At 41.8% G+C, this 23,462-nt stretch overlaps 1 protein-coding gene across 1 annotated transcript in view; it reads right to left on the bottom strand.

The window, feature by feature from the left end:
* Positions 1-894: 894 nt before the first annotated feature.
* The window catches only part of LOC121646873 (D(4) dopamine receptor-like), a 32,630-nt gene continuing 10,062 nt past the window's right edge, over positions 895-23,462 (bottom strand). Inside the window, 2 exon segments of the mRNA XM_041995949.1 lie at positions 895-1,374; positions 6,578-7,164. Of these exon segments, the coding sequence (XP_041851883.1) occupies positions 1,169-1,374; positions 6,578-7,164 (793 nt within the window). The 3' untranslated portion in view covers positions 895-1,168.

Here is a 23,462-nt window from a genome sequence, read left to right as displayed (position 1 = left end):
GGCACTCTTTCTAGTTTTTGCTAGGGTTAAGGAAAGGCCAAAAAAGTGTGTACCAACCCCTACGCATTTATGGAAACAGGGTTTAGGACTCTCTTCTTGGCATCTCCTTCTGGTCTGGTATATATGCTGTTGGAACTTCTGGGGAAAGAAGGGAAGACAAGCTGAATGAATGAAGTTGAATTAAGCTGCTTTTAGCAGCGCTTGGACCCTCTTGTTCAGGACGCCAGGCTAGTACCTTTGTTGATGCCTTCAAAACAGAACCAGGACTGACAATGATGACAGCATTTAAGTATAATTTTATATCAGGAACTCCAGGTTTCTGTTCACATCATTTAGATGGGGAACTTTTTTAAAACCTTTTTATGTAATTATCTCGTGACTTTATATAGCATAATTATAACGTGCATCTTTGCCCTTTAATGGACGAAGAACACTGTACTGGACATACAAAATGTCTCTGCATGCTAATCCATGAAATCATAAAACCACACCAATCATTAAAGATCAGGCTACACTGAGCTTCACTGAGGTCCGTCTTCAGCATAAAAACCTGAAAAAACTTTGAGTACTGACCACTTTATACACCAGTAAGTGAGTATTTCAGTGAGTACCCATTAAAGGATCAATCTCAATATTATGACTTTACATCCCGTAAGTATGAGATACTTTGTCAATATGTTTAATTTACAGCTGGTGGGTTTGGGCTTGCACCTTGCTGTAATGTATTCTATGTTTTATGGCCCTTTGCAGGGGTAAAATATCTGCTCTAGCCCGTAGTTGCTGTAGTGGACATGAAAAGCTTCCTGGAAAAGATCCAGCCAGCTGCCAGTGATCGAAATTTAATTTTGATTTCTCAAACCAACTAAAAGGATCTTACAATCTGCATTTTTTAAAAGAAAATTTTAATTCAGAAAAGTTGAATCTCAACATATAAAAGTGACTGCACGTGAAACTGCTGTGGATCCGCTGAGCCGTCTGGTCCTCAGACTGAAGCTGCTTCACAGGAAAACCGAAGCTCAAATAAACGTTGTTGTCTTTGAATGTAAAAAAATAAAAACCTCACAGAGGAAGAAAAACCGTGGCAACACAAACAGGCTAAAGACAGTACATCAATAGTCAAATTTGCAGCTGTCGTGTGTTTTAAAAATCATCAATGTCTCTGGGTGTCCTAGGAGCAGCAGCGATGCAGAAACTTTTTGAAAAAGTTCCTGAATTCAGTGTTGAAGATGGTGTAGATGACAGGGTTGAGAGCACTGTTGACGTAACCGAGCCACGTCACCACGCTCATCAGGGCCGGCGGGATGTGGCAGCCTTCACACCGAGCTCGCATTATGTGAAGGACAAAGAAAGGAGTCCAGCAGAAGAGAAAGGCACCTGCAAGCAAAAAGAATTAGAAAAAGGGACATTAAAAGCTTCTATCGAGGGTTTCAGATGGATGTAGTTTTATTTCTATGCAACTCAAAAAAGGAACTGTAACTTCGGGGTGTGTTTCCCCAAGAATGAAGACCAGAAGCAAAACATTTCCAGCTTCAGCTACGCAACAAGAGCTCTAAATCCCAGCTGAGTGTTTACCAGAAACACACATTCTCCCATGATGTGATTCGCTTAGGTTCAGGAGTCAGAGATCAGTATGAGATGATACGCTGACTAAACACAGTCACTTCCATTCAAACCAAACCACAGAAAAACATGGTGGAAATGACTGATCCATATTTTCTGTTTGGATTGATGCTATTGGATAATTGAATGGAATTAAATTAGAAATGAATAAAAAACATCAATATTTAATTTCATTGTCACACCCTTATTACAAAACCAACTTCAGTTCAATTCAATTTAGTTCAATTCAATTCAATTCAGTTCAATTCAATTCAATTCAATTCAATTCAATTCAATTCAATTCAATTCAATTCAATTCAATTCAATTCAGCTTTATTTGTAATGCATCAATTCACAACAAAGCCATCTCCAGTCACCCGTACAGGCACAGTCCAGTTCAGTTAAAATAAGTTTTAATTCAAACCAATTAATGAAAAATATAAACCATGGAAGATAAAAAGGAAACCAGCAGCAGAGAAAAACCTTGTAACAGGAGGGAAAACCTCAGCAGAACCAGAACCAAGAAGGACGGCCATCTGCTTGGACCAGCTGGAGTGGAGAGGACAGGAAAGAGGGGGCAGGGCAGGAAGACTTCCTTATCTGAGGTGGTGCTTAGACTTTATATTGCACCCTGGACAAATCCCCATAACCCCAGCGTGGGTGGCTGTCCATGCAATCCATAACAAAACCCTCCTTTACTGTTCATGTACAGCGTATGTGGGAGGAGCTGCCAGCTGGACACCATTAAAACCAACTGGTAAGTGTTAGTAACTAGTACCTAGTTAGTGTGCATGGCCCTGACTCGCCCACCCACCAGCACACTCTACAGAAAGCAGAAAAGAGGTTCCTCTGTTTTCCTTTTTCATACCTCAGGGCACCAATTGGTTGAATCTTTACAAATTATAGGACCATAGCTTTAAATTGGGCCAAAACCTGAAGTAAGAACTGATAAATTCTAACACTTTATTGGCTGATGGGAGGAACTGATTGATCACTCTGTCCGGTACATTCTTGGTACTGGCTGAGAAAGCAGTGGCTGCTGAGCCAAAGGACTTCCTCCACCTGTCAGACAGGGTGGTGCTTGTACCAAGGTTTGCTCATAAATGACACGTGGGTCATTTCATTCATCATTTCGAAGTCAAATTTGTTCAAAGCTGATAAAAGCGCAACATTAATAAAGCAATTAAAGCTGAGAGAGCAGTAACAATAAAAAATACTGAAATATTTTGAGAGTAGATAAAAGCCCTACAGACACTACAGGACACCCAGTTCCAATGTGAAAACTGGGGCTGTCAAAATAAACATGTTAACACGATCAGATTCATCTATGGAATAACGTGGTTATTTTTTTAACGTATAAACAATAAAAGGTTATTTCTCATGCCATGTTACAAATCCAAACTAGGTATTATCTCGGTACAGAAGCCTTTTCACAGCGGAGAACTGAATCCACTTAAAACCACCTTTTTCTCCTTATTCATGAAGATTCTAACAGTTTGTAAGCATATTTATCATTTTTATCATCAGGTGCCCAGAAACAAAGTTATTTGCTATTTTAAAAATCCAAATTTGGCTTTACTGTATCTATTTTGAGGTCTAAGAAAATAGGTTCCATCTTCTATTGTCCAGTGTTGGTGAGTGTGTGTGAATTGTAGCCTCAGTTTCCTGTTCTTAGCTGGCAGGAGGCACCCGGTGTGTCTTCTGCTGCTGGAGCCCATCTGCTGGACATGTTCAGAGATGATGTTCTGCAGACCTTAGCTGGAACCAGTGCTGATTGGACTTCCTGTTGTCTTTCTATCATCTCCAACCAGTCTGTCCTTTCTCCTCTGACCTCTGACATCAACCACACAACAACTGCTGCTCACTGGATATTTCCTTTTTTCAGATCATCTGTAAACCTTAGAGATGGTTGTGGGTGAAAATCCCAGTAAATCAACAGTTTTTGATATACTCAGACCATTTCTTGACCCTGTCTACATGATTAAATGCATTGAGTTGCTGAACTGACCCGGAGTACCTGATACAGTGGCTGATGAAAGCCCAGTGGATATGTACAAGGTATCAAAAAGCTCTTCAGGGTGTTGGACTTGTCAAGTCAATCACCTGATCTCAGATTAGAAGAGCTACGGTCCACGTTTTAAAGCTCAACAGCCAACAGCCCCTCAAGGTATCTGACTTCAAAGGGTCATTGACTGTATAAGTTCTTAGATTTGATATTTAATTTTTGTTATTTGTTGTCTTGACTACATCATTTCACATACAAATGTAGGTTAATTTAGATGCTTGTTACTTTCCATCGAGTACAATGAGCTAATAAGGCCCTGATTCCCCTTGGCCAACCTCATTTGCCTTTGAGATCATCGAGCAGTCTAGCTCGTCTGATCTGTGCCTGACAACAGACGGGAAGCCATGTTGTAATCTTCCAAATGTACCTGTCAGGGTTCACGTGCTGGTTCCTGATTCTTGTGTTTGGTTTTTGTCTGTTGTGGTTTGTTATGCCTTGATCTTGGTTTATAGTTTTGGTGTTGTGTTCCGCTTGTTGTGATCATGGTTTAGGATCTTGGTTTTTGTCATGTTTAGTTCAGTTTTCCCTCATGTGCTCAGTTTTCTGTTCCTGTTACTTCACCTGCTCCGAATGACTCCCTCTGTCTACAAATACCCCATGGTTTTCAGTTTGCCTGGTCAGATCCCTGTGGTTCATCCCTGTGATGTGTAGCTCTCTGTCCCTGAGTTTTGGTAAATAAACCAGCTTTGTTCATCACAGTTCAGCTTCTGCATGGTCCTCACCGCTGCTCACACATGACAGTACCACGAAACAAAACTCCTGAAATCTAAGTCTAGAGGACTTACAACAGCTTTAAGCTGTTTTCTTGTCTCATATGTTGTAGAACACAATTTCATTTGTAATTTTCCACCTAAAGTTCAGTCCTGCCTCCAGGCTTCCCTCTGAACTCTTAGATAAGCTATTGAAACTAATTCATGAGTATTACCTGCACACTTAAATGCCAGTCTGACCAAGCCCTAGTTAATAATTGGATTTCGGATTAAGGAGCTGCAAGGATTAGCTGCTGTGTGCGAAAGAGAAGAGGGTGCACAGCTATTAATAGGCTGACCCATTCTGACTGATGTGCAAGTGCCTTGGAACAGGCATCAGAGGTGGTGGTGAGGAGCTCAGTTACATCACTGTTCATATAAATATCTGGTGACTTACTGTACTTAGTTTTCTGTGGATGTTGAGCAAAGTAGTGGTGTCTGGCAAAATATTACCTGCTTCTAAGGGTCTCTGTAAATCAAAACTGCTGCAACTTCAGCAGCATAAAAGCCTGTGTGTATTTTTAGGCCTCTGCTTGCAGACTCACCCATAATTATTCTCTGCAACCACAAGGTATATTTAAGTACTTTTGGTGTCATAGTAAAGGGAACAGTTTTGTAATGTATTATGGGTAAAAGTATTATCATTATTATTATTATATAGTATTATATGTGTTACTGGTGAAGTAACATAGCACATAGCACACGTTTTAGGCTTGCAATAATAAAAAAAGAAAACCCTCATCACTGTGAGGATTAATATGAATTTCTCTTTGCACTGATGCAGCTGAAGCTCTAAACCAGATCAGATTATAGTACAATATGCGAACATTATCTCTACAAAGGTAAACTGATTAAATGAAGCAGAACAAAATTAGAGAGGTTTACGTACAGACACTTCAGGCCAAAAGGCTTTATTTGATGCAGTTTAGCACCATCTGTTCTCATCATTCCCCAGACCAAGTTTTAACAGATCAGGTGTGGAACTTGTTTAACAAAATCACTCCTGTTCATATCAAATCCTGAATAACTAAACACTATAATCTCGTTGATCATTGAATTAATGTAACAGTGTAGACTGATGCATTATTACACCCTTAATTTGCTAGTTGTTAGGGGGAGCTGGCAGAGAAGCTCCTGAGAAAACTTTGATTACTACAGTTGTTAGTCTGGTTTTTAAAGATCATTTCTTTCCATGTTTCTTTGGATAACAGTCATATTGTGTCAGGGCCCAGAACGCTTCATTGTGGGAATTTAACGATGCTTCTTATCACTTCCATGATGATATTCAGTTACATATTTTCTTTTAACCCCAAGATGTTTTAAAGCACAAATCTTGCTGAGGTGTTTAGATTCTGTTGGATGGCTGACAGTTTTCTTTAACCAGCTGATGAGAACACTAAAATCCTTGTTTGCCCCAGATAGATTTTTGCTTAAGAGAATAGAAACTCAGCCCGCTTGTCTCATTTGCTAAAGGAACCTCGACGTAACTCTTGACTCAGTATTGACTTTTAAAGTTCATGTTAAATCACCAGTTTGCTCTTGTTTTTATCATTTAGAGTCCTATTGGGTCTCGTTCTGAGATGGAAATCGTCGTACATGCTATTTTTGTCATCATGTCTTTATTTTTATAATTCTATGTTCACTTGTCTGAGTAAGAAATCACTGGAATTCCTTTAGGTTGCACTGATGCAAGGCTCTTAACAAAATCTTCAAAGTTTTCTCACGCCATCCTGTTAACTCTTCATTGGTGGCACATCAAAGCTGTACGAGCTGCAGGAATGTGGACCCTCTAAATCCTGGGGATCTTATAAACCACTGACCACTTCACCGGGTAATATCAGTGGCTTTCCACAGGATTATAAAATGGAGGCTAAAAGAAACTTTAGTACAGTGCGTCTCTTTATTTATTCTGTAAAAAGATTTTACATAAGAAGCCTTTTAGAGAATCCAGACTGTACTTTATCCTTGTCTTTCTAGGTCTACTTTATTGAAAACCAGGACAAACCAATCCAAAAAAGATCTGAAACCTTGGTGCCAACAGTAGAGAGAAGAGGTTCAAGGCACTCCAGTTTTAAAGTTAGGCACTGCCACTATTACTTTCTTTGTTTTATGACAGAAAGACTTTAAAATCTCCTTGATAGTGCTGTACGGGAAGTGAACTCACCCACAACTACAGGAAGCACCTTCATAGCCTTCCTCTCTCGGCTGTTGATCTTGGCCCTCTTTCTTCTGTGAGGGTTGGGGTTGAACTTTATCTCTGCAAAGCTCACTGTTGGCACAAGGCCGTCCTTGCAGTCTGACTGGTGCGGCCGGTCTGTGGATGGGAACGTGGATGGCTCCTCTGGTGTATCTGTTAGTTCCCGCTCTATGATTGGCGGCAGCGGAGGTGGAAGCGATGCAAGAGGAGGCAGTGAGGCGGCGGCCTCCTGCAGCTTGCGACAGGCCTGAATGCTACTCTTCAGCTTAGCTTTCCGTGCCTCCTCCCAGCGGTGCAGTCCGCGGAACATGCCGCAGTACAGCAGCAGCATGATGGGACAAGGGATGAAGAAGGAGCACACGGAGGAGTAGAGGACATAGTCATTATTCTCCAGTTTACACTCGCTGGGGTCACGGCCCGGCACGTCATTGATGCCAAACATGATGGGTGAGGCCACAGCCATGGCTAGGATCCAGGTTGCCGATAGCAACACTGCCTGACGAAGGTCCACATGCTTCCTGTTGTAGTTCAGAGGTATCAATACGGCAATGAACCTGCAACAGGTGAGAGAAAACTGTGGTCACAGACAGAATGGACAGGCTGACAAGGACTGCGTCACCTTTCCTAAAATGGTTTTGTTTGCAAAGGTGGAGATGATATGGAATTTTCCAAGACTTTGGGCCTTTTTTCCACTAATTTCTCTCAGAGGTGATGGTTCATCAACACAAGCAAACAGATATCTGGTTTAGTGGAGGTGGTGAAACTGTGAAGGTCCACTTTAAGCAAACCCTGGTCTGCTTCCACAGGTAGTATGCCTTGTTTGGAGCAGTGTGCAGTGTGTGCAGAGTGTGAGTGTGATTTGCACTCTGTTGTGGACCAAAGAAATGAACTCTGGTCTCCTTGAAAACTGGGGTCTAGGGTCACTTGCTCCATTGTTTACTTGTGGTGAAAGAGCTGTTTGCGGTCCTGGCCAATCGATTTCTTCCTTCTTTTTGGTCAGTGGTAAGTTTGGACAATATCTGGTGGTGCTTTGAGATAGAAAAAATTACGCTGGGGAAGTGTCATGCATGTTGTGTCATGATTTTAAATGGCAGATGTGACACATTTCTCCTAAACACGACAGCAATAATCAGAAAAACAGAAGAAAAGCTGATGATGTATTTATTTAAGGTAACATGGAGAAGCACTGACTTTATCAAAGTTGCATTAGAGTTGCTGTGATTGGACAAAATTACAGGACGCGCGGACTTTGCAAGGTTTGGCTGAATTTGCATTAATAATTGTGATCACAACATCACAAATTCCAGATGGTAAAGTGCAGTGTGAAAGCAAACTGAACCAGGAAGGTGCAACATTTTTTGGAACTCCTCAACTAATTGAATCGAGTCCTCCAAACTTTTCTGGTGTGAACTCACCTTTAAGCTATGCTCACGCTGCATATGTATTAACATCTCAATTTTTGCTGAGATCTGTTTTCTTCAGTTGTTCATATTACAGTTGAAATGGCACCACCATCAGAATCCAGTGTGAACAGTATATGACCCTGAAATGACCTGCATGCACAAAGGACCATGTTTATGGAAATAAATATGGAAGCCAAGTGTCAGCGTGTCTCAGTATTGACGTTTTTATTTAATTGGAGCTAAAAAACACATGATCAAGAGAAAAGGAGAATAGTTTACATTTGATCTTGCAGCATCTTGGCTCCTTTGGAGCAGAATTGTGACGTCTGTCTTACTTCTATGACATAAAAGTCTGATGAGGTGCAACTTCATTGTAGTTCAGAGTTGACTCTCTTGAGCCAAGTTTCAGACACTGTTTAGTGACGGTATATACCAGGGGTAGCCAACGTTGGTCCTCGAGGGCACCAATCCGGCAGGTTTTCCAGATTTCCGTGCTCCAACACACCTGACTTAAACTAACGAGTCATTGTGGAGATCCTTATAGGCTGTTGGATCCATTTAATTTGAGTCAGGTGTGCTGGAGCAGGGAAATCTGGAAAACCTGCGGGATTGGTGCCCTCGAGGACCGACGTTGGCTACCCCTGGTATACACCCTCTGGTTTATTTCTTTCGCTGTTCGCATGTCAGCTATTCTGCTCAACACTGCCCCCACTGTTTCAGGTGGTATTGCTTCGTCTTCTGCGTCTAGCAGTAGATAGCCAAGCTCCCTGAAAACGGACCAAATTATGTGCGTAATTGAGCATAAATGGGCCTTAAATCTATTGGGCTGCAGTCGTCTGATGACAGAGACACATAAAGTATTGTCTGCATAACTGTTTTAAAAATTCTGTAATATTTGACCCAAAGAAAGCATGTGGAAGTTGAAGAGAAGAGGTCCAAGGACGGACCTCTGGGGGACTCCACAAGTCATGGCCACTCACTTGGATTCATAGTGGCTTCTAAATGGGATCTGAACCAGTTAAGGACCGCTCCAGAAAGTCCAATCCAGTTTTCCAGCCTGTGCAACAGGATTCTACGCAGCACGAGATCCAGCAGAACCAGGACTGATACTAGACCAGAACCAGTATTCAACCTAATGACATTTAACAGCAGGGAAATCACAAGCAGAACTAATTAAATTTATGATGATTCCAGATTTTAATAATGCCATTAGATATGTCTGTAATGGAAATCTTAAATAAAAAAAAAAGGTCTTTAACTTTAGTTTCACTCCACATTTTCCTGTTGGTTACTGACCTCATTCCAGTGTGTATGTACACCAAGTTCTCATCTCATCTATGATACATCTACAGTGGATTTATATGGTTTTATTCTAGTTTATGTTTTTAAATTAAAACAAATTTTACATTTTATCATCAGACTCTACTCTAGGACTAACATATTTCATTTATCAGAGCTATCTTTAAAAAAAATCACCTACATGAACAAAACAAAGTTTCATTACAAGCTCATAGTTTGCATTCACAGAACAGACAAGTGGTTATTTGTGGAGGATGATTATAACAAACGCTGATGTTCATTTTGTTCCATATTTCAAAATACTCTTTTGGGGGAATAATTAGTAAAAGCAGTTTAAACCTCCATAAAATAACACTGATATGGATCAATCTAAAGTTTCTGATATCTCTAAATATTTACTCATTTTAAGGAAATTAATAATTAACATTATTCTGGAAAAAAAATATTCCAGTTCAGCCTTCTCTCTCACTTTTTCAGTACCATGAATTCAGTTTGAGCTGAATTCATGGTACTCAGCTGTTGTATAACAATCCACTGATCTCAGTCAATTAATACATTGATTCAACGATTAGCCGTCCAATAGCATTGAATCTGAAAAAATCAGTCAAGTCAAATTGGTGATAATAATAATTTGTAAGATGATGTTTAATCATAGCATTCAGAAAACCATAAAGGATTAATCAAACCTTGGTAGCTTTGTACACAGCTAATCAGCTACAATAGTTAATCTGAGTTCCAGCATTTGTTAATTACAAACAACGTGCCATGATTGATGATGAGTAGTCAAAGGATGAACCCACTACGAAGCCTAGTGGACTAGGTCACAAGTCAGTTTTCTAAGACACCGGACAGACCCGAAGAATTCCCTCTTCAGCAGCAACTCTCTGTAGCCCTTCAAATTCTGTTTCCTTCCAGCCTCTTCAATTATTCAGTTTCTGTCATCCACTGAGGCCTCTAAATGCTTCTGACTGCTTCCAAAAGCTTCGGACCATGACCATCAGTCCAAGTTAGCCTCACTGCTCCCCGTTAGCCTTTAATATAATCGTATTTCCTTCAGCTGGTACACCTGATTTGAGGAGCGGTACAGGTTTCATTCTTTTACATCAACCACGACTCTGGAAAATCTCATCGAGTCAAACTAAAGAGCAAAGCTGGCAGTCCATCACAGCAGACGCATTCTTCATTCAGGGCTTTAAACTGTTCAGTCTCCTTGAGCTCTTCTCCTTTTAGAGAATTTACAGGAAACAGACAAAAGGATGTCACAATATTTCGACATCAGCGTGCCAACATTGCCTTGGCTGTCTGGGATTAATGATCCTTTGATAGATATCTGATGTGTCCATTGTATCCCTGAAAAATCGCTCAAGGTACTAGAATGACTTATCAGCTGGATGTTCCTGAACCTGACAGGAGACGGATTAAAAAACTGGTTACGCAATACTGTCTCTGAGTTTGGTCTGAACTTTGATCTCCTCCTTTTAATCAGCTCTAAATCATTGAATATTTCTGTAGGGGCTTCCTGGAGAAAGTCAAGCTGCATCAGAATTTTCTATTTAACAAATCGACTGCAATAACAAGTCACTTAGTTGCTTTATTTTTAAGAGTGGCTATATTGTTCTTGCACTGTTGTCTGGGACTAAAATATCTCAACTACTGAATTTAGGGTTCCAGACTAACTTTCTTTACGAGGAGCACAGCAGCCCCTAACTTAAATTTTTAGGAGCGCAAGCAGAAAATTTAAGGGTGCACACTGAAATCACCTTGCTTAGCAAACATTCACATTTCCTCTCATTTCACTGTATTAGTGATAAATATAAATATAAATAAATTCAGAAATTACAATGTTTACATTTTTTGTGCAGCAGTTGACATAAAAAAAACATCTTACTGGTCGCACGAATACAGAACAAGTAGACATAGAAATTATCAAATCAAATCAGATTTGATTTGATTTTCACTTCATAGTCGAAGCAGAACGGCATCTTTGTCCCCATCATCCCCCACAGGACATGGTACGACTGGTCCATGTAGTTCCTGGTAATAAACAGCTTCAGGGGGCTCAGTCAATGGGGGAAGAGCCAAGATGGCGGCGAAGACGGCAGCTCAATAGGAGGTCTCCTGAATAAAACGGACTCCAACCTTGTTTATCTACCTTAATGAGCCTAAAAATAACAGTAAGCCACACTTAACGTCCCGAAAGAACTGGAATACTTTGTTAACTTCACCTATTGAACATTACATTGATTGAACAAGCTACAAAAGGAGTGCTCTGAACCTTTGAGCTAGCTTACCTCCCCAAAAATAAATATGAGTCCTCCACAAAGAAAGCTTGATCTTAAAAGAAAAGATACAACACCAAAAGAGCAGAAATCGACATCCAAGCCTCTGGAGGATCACAATTATCAAGGTCGTGCTCCGGAAAATGAGACAGGACTCATCCCTCTCCCAGACACTCCGACAAACAGTCCGGCGCCCAAGAAAATCAACAGCGGACAAACTGAACCATCGCTGTATGATCTGCAAATGACCATTCTGAAAACAGTGAATGATAGAGCTGATGAGTTAGCAAAGCTGATAAGCAGCAACTCGGCAGATATAAAAGAACTCAAAACTTCCCTTGAATTTGCGCATGAGGAAATCGTCGAGATCAAAACTGAAAATGCCGCCATGAAGAAATTATGCGGCAAACAACAGATGGAGATAACATCCCTCCAAGAGCGCATAACTGATGCAGAACGGTACAGAAGAAGATGGAGCCTCCGTCTTTATGGGCTTCAGGAACAAGAGAACGAAAACCTCAAGCAAAGAGTTGCAGACATCCTTTCCAAAATGTCCCAGGAGTTGGGATCCAGAGCCAACGAAGGCATCGACATCGCGCATCGGCTTGGGAAGCGGACGGATGGCAAGTTCCGTGGAATCATCATCCTCTTCGCCCTCCGCTCGGTGAGAGATGAGGTGTGGAAAACGGCGAAAAAATAATACTTACCTGCGGGAGAAGAAACTTCGTTTTGGTGAGGACTTAACAAAAGAAGATAAAGAAAAACGGGCGCTGCTATGGCCTATTATTGATAATGCACGAAAAAATGGGAGTAAAGCCTTTTTTGTGGGAATCAGGGGCTACATAGATGGAAAAGAGATTCGGCACATCCCGGAAGGCTAAGCTAAACTCTAAAAATTAGAGCTCACTTAATATTTGTTTGCCAGTCTTCATACTAAATGGCTTGTTATGCAAAGGACAATAACAGGGTGAAATGTTCCAAATGTTCTATATTATGATATATATTGTTCTATCCTGATATAAGGCAAAGTCACAGTTTAGGAGTCTCTTATTTAGTTGACACCCTATATAATCATCTGTTAAAGTTCCACGGTGGACTTAACATTGATTTCAGTTAACACCAGAGGTCTGCGCAACATTATAAAAAGAAAAGCCTTTTTTTATTTTGTAGGGAGGCAAATTCAGATTTTGTATTTTTGCAAGAAAGCCACTCTTCATTAGATGACGAAGAATTCTGGAAAAAACAATGGGGAAAAGAAATATGGTTATCGCATGGGACTAACAGATCAGCTGGAGTGGCCACTTTAAAAGACAATTTCAAAGGAAAAATTGTGGAAAAAAATTTTGATGTTAATGGTCATTGGATAATTTTGATAGTGGAAATACACGCTCAATTTTTTTTGCTGGGAAATATTTATGGACATAACTCAGACATGGCAAATAGCCAATTATTAAATGAGATAAGAAATACTATTGATACACTAATTTCCAGATACCCAACTGCTAAAATCGTTCTGGGTGGAGACTTTAACATGGTTTGGTCCCAGGAACGAGATCGATTCCCCCCTAAAGCTGAAGCTGATGGAAACATTCTTACTCACTTTTGTACTGGATTAAATCTAATTGATATATGGAGACTCCGTAATCCTATGATTAATCAATTTACATGGAACAATAAAAACCTTTCGCGCTGCTCTCGCATCGACTTTTGGCTAGTCTCAAATGATTTAGAAAAACAAACTGCAGAAGTTAAAATATACCCTACGATTATGACTGACCATAAAACAGTCTTCCTTAAATTGAATTTATTGCAACATCAAAGGAAAAACTTTAACTATTGGAAATTTAACAATAAACTATTAAATCATTGGAGCTTTATTGTTAACATTAAAAATCTTCTGAAACAACATAAGAAACATGCAATCCTTAAAAATGAATATGGAAAGGAATGGGAATTATGTAAATATGAAATTAGAAAATATGCCATTAAGTATGGAAAAGAACAAGCAAGAAAGAAAAGAGAAAGAATTGACTACTTAATTCAAAACATTTCCAATATTGTCCTGAACCTAAAAAACAATGAACAATCTACATTATTAGATGAGTTTCAGTTAGAACTAGATGACATCTATAAAGAGAAAGCCAAAGGAGCCTTTATACGATCCAGACTGAGATGGACTGAAGAAGGTGAAAAGAATAGTAGATATTTTTTTGGCATTGAAAAAAGGAACATAGAAAAGTGTTTGCTTTCAAAATTAAATATTAATGACTCCATAACAGATGATTATAATATTATATCCAACTATGTTTCTACGTTTTATGCTAACCTTTACAAGGAAGAGTCGTGTACTGACTCATCTGATATTCTTAACACCCTCAAAGAAGTTAGAAAAGCGGACACTTCAACAAAAAGCGAATGCGATGATCAATTATCCATTGAAGAAATACAATGGGGTATAAAAAACCTCAAACCCAACAAATCGCCTGGGAATGATGGTCTCACCGCTGAATTTTATCAAACATTTGTGGAGGACATTTCAACATTCTTACTAGCAGTATACCATGAAGCCTTGAATAACGAGGAACTACCAGATTCAATGAAACAGGGTCTAATAACCCTAATTCCAAAGCCCAATAAAGATGCATTATATATTGACAACTGGAGAGGCATTACTTTACTAAACAATGATTATAAAATTCTTGCTTCGGTACTGGCTAAACGGCTAAAAAATGGATTGGATTTCATTATTCATGAAGCTCAATGCGGTTTCATGCCAGGACGTCACATCTCTAATAACATTAGATTAGTCTTAGATTTAGTTGACTACAGACACCTCCTTCCTGGAAAACCTATTATTCTTTTTCTAGATTTCCAAAAAGCGTTTGACACCATTAGTCATAAATTCATCTTTGACACTTTAGCGTTCTTGAACTTTGGAGATTTTTTTATAAGGGCAATTAAAACTCTTTACAAAAACAACAACAGTTCTATAAGACTAATACACGGAACATCCAGAAGATTTAATGTAGAAAGGGGAGTACGTCAAGGATGCCCAGCTTCACCTTATGTTTTCCTACTAGCAGCCCAAATACTTAATTATTTAATTTTACAAACACCTCTCAAAGGAATTCAATTTGAAATATTTGAAAAAGATATTAAAATTTCCCAGTTAGCAGATGATACAACCTTATTTTTACAAAATAAAGAACAAATACCCCAAGCTTTAGCCACCATATCGCGATTTTCCAAAACATCTGGGTTAAAGTTGAATCTAAAGAAATGTGAAATTCTCTCTTTAGGGAATAACGTAGAATCAGAAATTCAAAATATCCCAATTAAAAATGTTATAACTTACCTAGGCATAAAAATATCTAAGAATCCAAAAGACACACTCAACCTAAATATATCTCCTTTGATCGAAGCCATTAAACGTAAGTTCAATTCATGGGCGACGAGGGATCTAACTATCCATGGTAGAATTTTATTAAGCAAAGCTGAAGGTATGTCGAGAGCAGCTTATATATTCGCATCGTTAGGTATTCCTACTTCCACCTGCTCCCAACTTGATAAAATTATTTTTAAATTTCTCTGGAAAAATAAACCAAACAAGGTGAAAAGAATGATTTTATCTAACTCACTAGCCGAGGGGGGACTAAATGCAATTAATTTCACCTCTCTTTCAATCAAACAATTAAAATTAACTGGATTAAAAGAGTTCTTAAATGTCCAAATAGCATGTGGAATATAATCCCAAACTATCTCTTCAACTCTGTAGGTGGTCTGAACTTTTTAATGATATGCCCTTTTTCAATAGGAAGACTACCTATGAAATTAGCTAACTTTCACAAACAGGCCTTATTACATTGGAACATGATCTTCAAACATAACTTTTCCCCCCACAACTGCATTTTATGGAATAATGAATTTATCACACACAAAAACAAAACATTTTTTCTAAAAAGCTGGTTCTTAAAAGGTATTAATACGGTGAACAAACTTATGAACACATCAGGAGAATTTGTATCATATAGAACCTTCACAGATAAATATGGGTTTGAAACACCCGAAGAGGAATTTAATATGGTGCTTAGATCGATCCCTCCTAACATCGCCTCCTTAGCACATAGTATTCACTCTGATCTCTTTGTTACTGTACCGGTTGGCCCTCCTATGATTGATGGAATCTCTCTTACTGATAAGAAATGTAATAACATCTTCATTAGAAACTTGTTTGATCCTGTATCAACTCCCACATGTAAAGTCAGATGGACAGTACTGGAGAATGGACTTTGGACTTCAATTTTTCTGTTGCCATATCAGTATGTGATTGTCAACAAAATCAAAGAAGTACTGTATAAAATTGTTCATAGATACTATCCTGTGAAAGCTAATATTTCTAAATTTCTTCCTGATGTTCCGCCCTTCATACCCAAGGCTTGGTACTCCCTCGTCTGGGGCGTGGCAGGGATCCCTCCGCTGCTGGTATTGTGGAATGTTTGGACATTTTGCAAAGGCTTGCCCACGGCTTATGCCCCTCCCAGCAGGTGGTCCTGGAAGAAACGGAGGCGTCCCTAGAAGAGGTGGAGGTGGAGCCCTGGGTGGCACACGACCAAGACCCTCTCAGTTTTAGGGGGGTCCCGAGGATCCTGCGGGTAAAGGTTCGTACCCATTGATTATGCATACACGCACCGACCCCATGATAAATGTACAAATTGAGGATCGACAGGTCCAAATGATGATTGACACGGGGGCGACCCATTCATGCATACAGGGATCCCTTGCCAAGAACCTTCCCATGTCAAACAACTCTGTGAAGACAGTAGGATTCTCGGGAAAAAGTCAATTGGTTCCTATTACTGCTCCCGTTAAAATAAAAGTAGGAAATGATGAAATAAAAATACCCATTTTGGTTTCGGACCAAACTCCTGTCAATCTGTTAGGAAGAGATGCACTTTGTAAATTGGGCCTCAAAATTTTATGTTCCCCTTTGGGAATATATGTGGAAAGTTGTGGATTAAACCTACAAATGAATGCCCAAGCAGAACCAGCAAATGTTTATTGGCTGGGGAACATAGAGGGGCTTCTGGGTTCGGAGTTGGAAAAATGGAAGACATGCATAAAGGCCTGGGCCCCGGAAGGTTCTCCACCAACATTACCTCCTCACTGTACAATGTTCTTTGATCCATCAGCCAGCTCAACATTTAAGGATAAGTGGGAAAAGGAGACGGATGGAGTGATGGTTAAAATACAGGCTCCATATATCCTGATTGGAGGCCAAGGCGCAGCATTAAAGGTAAACCGGAACACTTTTATTGATAAATGGTACTGTGTTACTCAATCCTTACCACACATTACACTGTTGGTAAACCCAGGATACCAGTCCAGGGACCTCGGTCCGATGGTAAGAACTGCAGAGCATTTAACATGGAAAAGTACAGACAACCCATTAATCTCTTTTTCAGATGATGGATCAATGTTAAGGATTAGGTGTGATCTGTCATTACAAGCAACACCTCAGATGGTGGTACTACCAGAAAAAAACATAATGATGACATGCAAAACCAACCCCCTTGGATTTAACAGTGATCTGGAAACTGATATTTTAACACAGGTTCCGGACCAACTGTGGTCCAGACATGAGACGGATGTTACTGTCAAATTAAAACCAGGTGCAGTCTTACCTTGGCGGCCACAATATAAACTTAATCCCACAGATGAAGAAGGGATTGGAATCCTAATTGATGGGTTTTTAAAAGTAGGAGTGCTGATTGAGATTTCTAGTCCTTGTAACACCCCAATTCTTGCAGTTCTAAAAGCAGATAAATCAAAGTACCGACTGGTCCATGATCTAAGGGCAATCAATGCCATTCTTGAAGATGTCGCTGCAGACTTTGCAAATCCTCACACACTGTTGAAGCCATCCCTACTAAAGCTAAGTTTTTTACAGTAGTGGATCTTTGTTCAGCATTTTCAGTATCCCTCTGGCAGAAGAGTCACGATATCTGTTTCATTTACCTTTAGAGGTCGACAATACAGCTACGCCAGAATGCCCCAGGGACTGACAAGCAGCCCCGCGTGGTTTGATCGTGTGGTGAGTCAGGATCTACAGGAGCTGGATTTGAGCGGCGTCCTAATCCGGTATGTAGACGATATATTGATTTGTTCAGACACCATTGAAGATTGTCAGCGCGACTCGATCAAAGTACTGCAGAGACTGGCAGAATGTGGACACAAAGCTTCTCGGACGAAACTGCAATTCTGCCAGCCTCAGGTGGAATTCCTTGGTAGAGTAATCTCCCATGGAACAATAGCTCTGTCTCCTGACCACCTCAAAGGCATAAGTCGAGCACCGCGTCCACAGACATGCGCGCAACTAATGACCTTTTTAGGTATCACAGGATTCAGCGCGGAGTGGTTGGAGGACTACGCAGTAAAGACGGCGCCGCTTAGGGATCTCCTGAAGTCCTCTGAAGCCAAGACTTTAAAGAAGTCTTTGGAGTGGACCACAGAGGCACTGTTGGCTTTTGATGTGCTCAAGCAGGAACTACAAAGTGCCCCAGCGCTGAAAATGCCAGACTATGATAAAACTTTTTATCTTTATGTTTCAAACAGATGCAACATGTACGCAACGGCTGTATTGGCACAAGACTCATGTGCTGGTGGAAGGAAACAACCCATCGCTTACTACAGTGCAAGGTTGGACGACGTAGCACGAGGGTGGCCCCCCTGCTACCAGGGCCTCGCAGCTGTTCACATGGCGTATGAAAAGGCGTCTGCAATAACTAAGTCATATCCTGTGGTTATTTACACCCATCATAAAATCACAGAGTTGATCAATCACAGCAAACTTGTTCTGACAACAGCACGTTGCCTTCAGTATCTACCATTGCTCACCTATCCAGATGTAACAATTAAGAGATGTGAGACCACAAATCCTGCTAATATGTTACCTTTTGAATTTGAAGGTGATACACACGAGTGCGTCGCTGAGACCACGAGGTACACAAAACTGAGACCGGACTTGGAATCTGAGCCGTTGGACGACGCCCAGGTCACGTACTATGTAGATGGGTCATGTTTTCGAGACCACATGGGAACTCACGCAGGCTACGCCGTGGTGCAACAAAAGGAAGGGACGTTTGTGACAATAAAAGCTGAAAAGTGTTTACAACCTTGCTCTGCACAATTAGCTGAATTGTATGGACTTACTGCAGCTTGTGAACTTGCTAAAGACTCCTCTGCTAATATCTACACAGATTCAGCATACGCTCACGGAGTCTGTCACCTGTTTGGAGCAGTTTGGAAACTGCGCGGCTTTCAAAAATCAGATGGTAAACCTGTTCGGCATGGGAAACAGATTATGAAGTTAATCTCGGCCATGATGCTTCCACATCGATTGGCCATTATCAAGTGTCCTGCTCATCGAAAAGACAACTCCATCACCACAATGGGAAACAATGCGGCAGACGAAGCTGCAAAGCACGCTTCAGGTTGCAAGGTCGCCGTCTTGGCCCCAGCTGTGGAGTTGGAACCATCTGTTACACCCGACGATATCACATTAATGCAAGCGCGTGCCAGCGCGAGTGAACAAAACATGTGGGAAAAAAGGGGTGCTACAAAAGATGGGCGAGGGTTATGGCGGTCACATACCGGCCTGATTGTCGCTCCAATATCACTTTTGTCTCTTTTAATTCCAGAGTGTCACAAACCAGACCACTGTGGGCGAGATGAGGTGATACATCGAATACAACAACAGGGTTATTGGGCGCCATACCTGCAGGCGTTGGTAACGGATGCGCTAAATCAATGCGAGGTATGCGCGCAGAACAACGTTCGAAAAGGTATTGTTACCCCCACAGCGCGAATACCTGTCCCGGAAGGCCCGTTTCGTCATCTGATTTTAGATTTTGTGGACATGCTGGTCCCGGTACACGGTTAAGCGCTACCTTTTGGTGGTTTTTGATCATTTCAGCCGTTGGGTGGAGGCCACTCCGTCAAAGGACATGGGGGCGGGAACGGTCGTGAAGTTCCTGGTCCGTGAGGTAATCCCTAGGTTTGGGTTACCATCCATCCTTTCATCAGACTCGGGACCAGCATTTATCAACAAGGTCTACGAGGGCGTTCTACGCCAGCTCGGAATCAAAGTCCGTCACGGAAGTATCTACACTCCCTCCAGCCAGGGAGGGGTGGAACGAGTGAATGGCACACTTAAAGCAAAAATTAATAAGATTTGTGCATGTACTGGTTTGCGGTGGCATGACGCATTACCGTTGGCCCTAATGAGTTACCGCATGCAAGCTCATCGGGTCACACATTTGTCTCCTCATGAAATGTTAACAGGTCGTCCCATGCCGGGCCCGCAGTTTCGGGGTCCTTTTAAGGGGCCCCCGCTGGAGCAGTTGGAGAAGGAGCTGCACAGTTATATGAAACAGTTGTCTGCTATCCATAAAGCAATTTATTTTCAGGAAAAAGCGAACGAGCCAAAACCTGTCTCTGTGACATCTGGTCCAGTGGTGCCCGGGGATAAGGTGTACATTAAGGAGTTTCGAAGGAAGTGGAACACTCCTAGACGCCGAGGTCCTTACACGGTGGTCCGTGCCCACACGACTTCGGTCCAGGTCGAAGGGAGCGTCGCTTGGCATCATCTGAACCATTGTTCGTTGGCACCTACGACCAACAACTGCGAAACAGGCCCTGGGGACTGGTCGGATTGTACAGCGTTCTCAAATGACCAGTCCCCCAAAAGGGGAAGTATCGCCTCGCATGCATCTGACGAAGATTGTCCTGTCAGGGCAGATTCAGAGTTGCCGCCCGATGATGTTGAGTTTGACATTCCTTTGGTTTCTTCTTCTGGGCGGGACAGGGATCTCGGCAGGGTCAATTCAACCAATCCGGACCCAAAGCAACAGCCACCACGTTGTCCCATCACCAGGGCCTTCTCAAGGAAACAGAAGGGCATCAGCGCAACGAGGGAGCACCAACCTCGGTGACCAGGGGGAGTACGACTCACATGCCAAATGTCATTATCAGTCAGGTCTCTTGCCAGCATGCACCCGCACACACCTACACACTACCCGTGATTTAATGTTTCAGACAAATGCTGCCCTTTTGGCACAACATAGGCGGAAAGTAAGATCAATTAAGGAACAAGATGTAGAGGGGCATAACATTCCAGTGAATCCTGGGATGGATGATGAACACGGTGCTCAGGGAGGAGAGGCTTTGGGGTCCCAGGCTAGACCCTCTGGCTCAGACTTAAGTGTTTATGTTACCACAGCTGCAGCTGCCAAGAAATGGGGAGTTCACTTTGTAGAGGAGGAGTCCACTCCCCCTCTAGCTGTGGTTCCAGCCCAGGAGCCGGATAAGGTTGGTCTTGTAACAATCACTACTCCACGCCCACAGGCCGGAATAGGTAACCATCAGTCAGTACCAGGAGGACTGGGGTATGAACACTTAGCACGTATAAACATCCTTAATGGTTGACCAGGTATGGGCTGCTGCATGGGACACACTGGAAGGTCTATTAGAGATTGGGAAGGTTGTAAGTTCTTACCAGACCACAGTTAACACCCCTGTTGTGAATAAAGTTGATTTTACACCTGAACCGCAGCCCACCGTGGTTACTGATGGCCAACCAGACAATGGGGTGGTTGAGTCATTCACCCTTCCCCCTCAAGGGTTAGATACTTTGGTAAATAGTTATCATGATAAAACATTAAAGGGGGGGGAGGTTAAGGATGTAAAGGGGCAACCGGAAGTACGAGGGTTTAGACCTAGTGAAGATTACTTATGGAAGGAAGCGATGGCCAACACTTGGTATCGCTGGGCTTGGCTGTCAGTAAAAGAAATGACATCGGAAGAATGCATATGGTGCTCAAAGGCGCCTGGAGCCCCTCCGGTTGTTGTCCCAGATAAGTACAGCTCTTGGGAGTGTGCCCAGGAACAACGCCGAGTGTGTGAAGAGAAAGCGTTCAAGTCTACAACGACGAATGCTTTCTTCGGGCTCCCAATGTGTGGTATGAAGTGTAGATTACTTTATGGGGCCCAGAGGATGCATGGTTATTTGAATAAATATAGGGGTTACAAAATCCAGGAATTGTGTGAACCTTACCAGGTGGCAAATACCGCCATGGCCCCTCCCACGGTTTACGAGGTGGACTATAACGCCGCATACGAGTGTTTTGCCAGCGGAGGATTTCTCCAGCAAAATGGGATAATGGTGGGGAACACGACGGTAAGATGTAATGTCACATGGGTATTATCATGGTTCCCAGAGTCTGGCATGTCTCCTCTCTTCATAACTAAAGCAGTATGGTTTGAAAACCCGGAGCCCCCACATCAGGACTGTCAGAATATGTCTATCACGGTTCCAACCCTATTTGGTTCGGAGACCAATCACATGCGGTCGCTGATAGTTTCTGGTTATGTGGAAATAATCTGCTACGTAGCACCCTAACCCCCCTCTTGGGGTGGGGTTGTGTGCTACTGTTCGCTTAAAGGTGCCAGCTATGGTGGTATACAATGGTGTAAATAACATTCTTAATTTAAAACAAGACAAGGGCGCGCTGCGTAGGAGTAGGCGTCAGGTCTCGGGTTCTCATGAGGTATATCGGGATGCAATTGGAATTGCTAAAGGGATTTCCTGTGGAATTTTTGATATACCTCATGAGAACCCGAGACCTGACGCCTACTCCTACGCAGCGCGCCCTTGTCTTGTTTTAGACTGTTGACATATTCTTTTTCGACTGCTCACTGAGAGCGAACTTGTGACTTCTAAACTGGTTTTGACTGTTAATTCCCCTCTGACTAATGGTGATTTGTTCAGCTGTTGTAGTGTGTGTGAAGCGGATAGGAATGGGTGTCTGAGTGAGCTGAAAATTGTCTTCTGACTGCCTTACCCCTCTAACTGAGAGTAAACTTATGTTCAGGTGTAAAAAGAATAAGAGGGAAAAGCCTTTAAACTCTCTTTTGAGAGCTGAGGGTGAGCTGAAAAGCCTGAGCGTGTGCGTGTCTGAGCGAAACTGGACACCGAGTGAGCCGGTGAGCTTGTGTGTGAAAGTGTGGACTAAAATGTGGAAAGGAATGCCGTGACTGAGTGTAAACTGGAGATCGAAGCAGCTGCTGGAATACTGAAAAACTTATGCATGAAACAGAGGCCTCTGGTTTGCAGTGATCTTGCATGTTGCATGTTGTAAAGAGCTATAATCTGGATTGCAGTGCATAAATTGACTCGTTCCCCAACTCACAAGATAGTGGTCTGGTGAAATCTGACACTAAGCTACTTGCTAACGCGCATAGACACAAGCACTGACAGAAATAAAAGTGCTCTGCTCTTGTGCAGCTACAAGGATGTAATTTGTACTATTATTATAGCTGTTAAAATGAAACCGTCTGAACTCTTCTGGCTTCCTTCCAACAGAACACGACTCCTCCCATTGGACCGACGCCTAGAAACAGAACACGGAGTGGCAGCAACCCAAGTGGATTCCATTTGAGTTACATGATTATCATATTGTATTAAAAGCAGGGTTGATTAAATAGGATAATGATGAGTACGCCCCAGGCTATTGTTTGTATCCGTCATCCCCACAGGATGAAAGAGATTCAACACATGTCTCAGAAATGGTGCAAGAGGACGAAAAATTTGATAGATCCATGGCCTGTTACAGGAAGCTTTGACCCACAGATTTGTGAATTAATGCAACATCGCATTGAGGATTATAAAGCTGGAAATAATTCTAAAAACGACAAAAGAAACGACAGCTTGAATTGGAAATTTTAAACTTATTTAGAATCAGCGAGCCAATTAAACGAAATGTCAAAACAATTGTGTCTTTCACGGATAGTCCGGGGGAAACTGAAAACTGTACT

Source organism: Melanotaenia boesemani, chromosome 10 (genome assembly GCF_017639745.1).
Source record: "Melanotaenia boesemani isolate fMelBoe1 chromosome 10, fMelBoe1.pri, whole genome shotgun sequence".
Classification (NCBI taxonomy): domain Eukaryota; kingdom Metazoa; phylum Chordata; class Actinopteri; order Atheriniformes; family Melanotaeniidae; genus Melanotaenia; species Melanotaenia boesemani.
Note: the sequence above shows the minus strand (reverse complement) of the source record. Positions and strands in the feature narration are given on the sequence as shown.